General features: G+C 37.7%; 1 protein-coding gene across 1 annotated transcript; it reads right to left on the bottom strand.

Annotated features, from left to right (window-relative positions):
• Positions 1-1,195: 1,195 nt before the first annotated feature.
• LOC113566042 lies at positions 1,196-1,922 on the bottom strand. The gene is made up of 2 exons (XM_026989869.1): positions 1,381-1,922; positions 1,196-1,303 (listed from the first exon to the last, which is right to left on the bottom strand). Exons 1-2 carry the CDS (start codon positions 1,837-1,839, stop codon positions 1,295-1,297), a joined length of 468 nt encoding a protein of 155 aa, XP_026845670.1. The 5' UTR covers positions 1,840-1,922; the 3' UTR covers positions 1,196-1,294.
• Positions 1,923-2,168: the final 246 nt, after the last annotated feature.

Genomic DNA, 2,168 nt, shown 5'->3' with positions numbered 1-2,168 from the left:
CGTCCATATAAACTACTCATTACCTTCGCGAATTAATGGTTGTAAAATGAAATTAATAAATCTCATAAATACTGCTGGTGCATTCATAAGCCCAAAAGGCATTCTTGTGTATTCATATTGTCCGCTAGGTATGACAAATGCTGTATACTGCACCGAACTTTCTGCTACTTTTACTTGGTGATAACTGTGTTTCAAATCTAAAAGTGTAAAAATTGTGTTCCCTTCTAATCTCTCTAAGCAGTCGTCTATTAGTGGCAATGGATATCCATCACGAATGCAAATCTTATTAAGCTGTTTGTAATCTACACACATTCTTTTTTCCCCTGATTTTTTCTTAACTAATACTATTGCAGAGCTGTAAGGCGATTTACTTTCTCTTATGAAGCCTTTTTTCAATAGTTCATCTATTTGGGTATCTACTTCTTTCTTCTCCTGATATGAAAGTCTTCTCGGAACAGTGCGTACAGGTTCTTCTGATTTAAGTTTGAGATTCATTTCGTAGTTATGTTGAATTGCTGGAATGTTAGTTAAGTCTGAATAGTTAAGTTTTATCAATTCCATGAATTTACTACGTTCTTTATCAGTTCGCTTTGGGTCGATATTATAGCTGTCCTCTTCTTTTGTTATTTCAATACTATATATATACGGTATATCTAAGTTGGTTCTTTCTAATGATTCACTTGCCATATGCTTTTGCTCGTTATCTTTCAATAAAAGGTCAATGTTATTACAATTCAATTGGACACTAATCTTATTCTCATAATTTTCATCCTTCAATAATCCATTATTATTGATATCTGATAACATCATCTCACTGTCTCTATTTGTCAATACTACATTTTCAATTTGGTCACTCTCAATGTTCACTAATACTCTATTTTCATCTAAGTCACTGTTCACTAATACTCTATTTTCATCTAAGTCATTGTTCACTAATACTCTATTTTCATCTAAGTCACTGTTCACTAATACTCTATTTTCATCTAAGTCACTGTTCACTAATACTCTATTTTCATCTAAGTCACTGTTCACTAATACTCTATTTTCAATTTCATTTTCAAAAATTAATTTTATTCCATAATTTTCAAGGAAACTGCGCCCCAGAAGGACATTATACGAAATATAGTTGTTTGGTACAACGAAAAATATAAGTTCTTTTTCAATGTTATGAAAAACTAAATTGACAATTATTTTTCCAAAAATGCTTATTCTCGAACCGTTAACTCCAAAATACTCTGTCGGTCTTAGTACACCATCAAAATTTTCATAAGGTATCGCCGAGCGCTGCATCAAATTAATAGCGCTACCGGTGTCCAACATGCCAGAAAGAAATTTAATTTGATACCTGCGTTTTATATCAGTGTAAAAATATACCCCTACCTGATTAACAATAGGAACAAAAATATTGTTCTCCTCTCTGTCGTCCATCAGCGGGTTGCTGGCTGTACCCACGGATCGCTGGGCTGACATAGGCTTCTGTTGGCAATCCTTCACCTGGTGCTGCATGGATCCACACTGGAAACACGATCCCTTCTCCCGCTTAGGTGCGGGACACGATGAAGCATAATGGCCATGTGCTGAACAATTATAGCAGCGCACCTGGCTCCGGTCATTTCCGGAAGCGGTCATCCCAGTGCGCCTAAAATTCGTCTGGGTACTCTTCCTCAAAGCCTCGTATTGTCGAGCTAGCTCCTTAAGTTTTCCGATGGTCGACGCTGAATACAATAAGGCGATACTGGAAGATCGATCACGAAAACCATCAATGATGAACTGCACTGTCAATTTCTCTTCGATGTCGGCACGCATAGCAATTTCTTCCATGCGAAGAATATATCCCATTACGGAGTTTTTCTCCGGGTTGAAAAAGGTTTCCTTCAACAGGAGTACCACGTCGGCAGTTGAATTGCTGCGGCCAAAAGTTTTTAGGAAGTTTCCTTTAAACTCGTCGTAAGTCTTTGATTTGTCGACACGCATGAACAAGTCCGCCTCTGTTCCCGCCTTCATCAACATGCGCACACAACGAAGCTTAAAATTGCTGCTTTCGTTCACGCCTCCGCAAATCCGTTCAAAATTCAAGACCCATTCAGAGGCTTCATCATTTTCACTGGCAGAAAAAGGGGCAATAAGTTGCTTGACCATTCGGATGTCATCGGTCACATGGTTGTCCA

The sequence above is a fragment of the Drosophila persimilis genome, unplaced genomic scaffold (assembly GCF_003286085.1).
Source record: "Drosophila persimilis strain 14011-0111.01,24,50 unplaced genomic scaffold, DperRS2 tig00000431-arrow-pilon, whole genome shotgun sequence".
Classification (NCBI taxonomy): Eukaryota; Metazoa; Arthropoda; class Insecta; order Diptera; family Drosophilidae; genus Drosophila; species Drosophila persimilis.
This window is presented reverse-complemented; position numbering and strand designations above follow the sequence as displayed.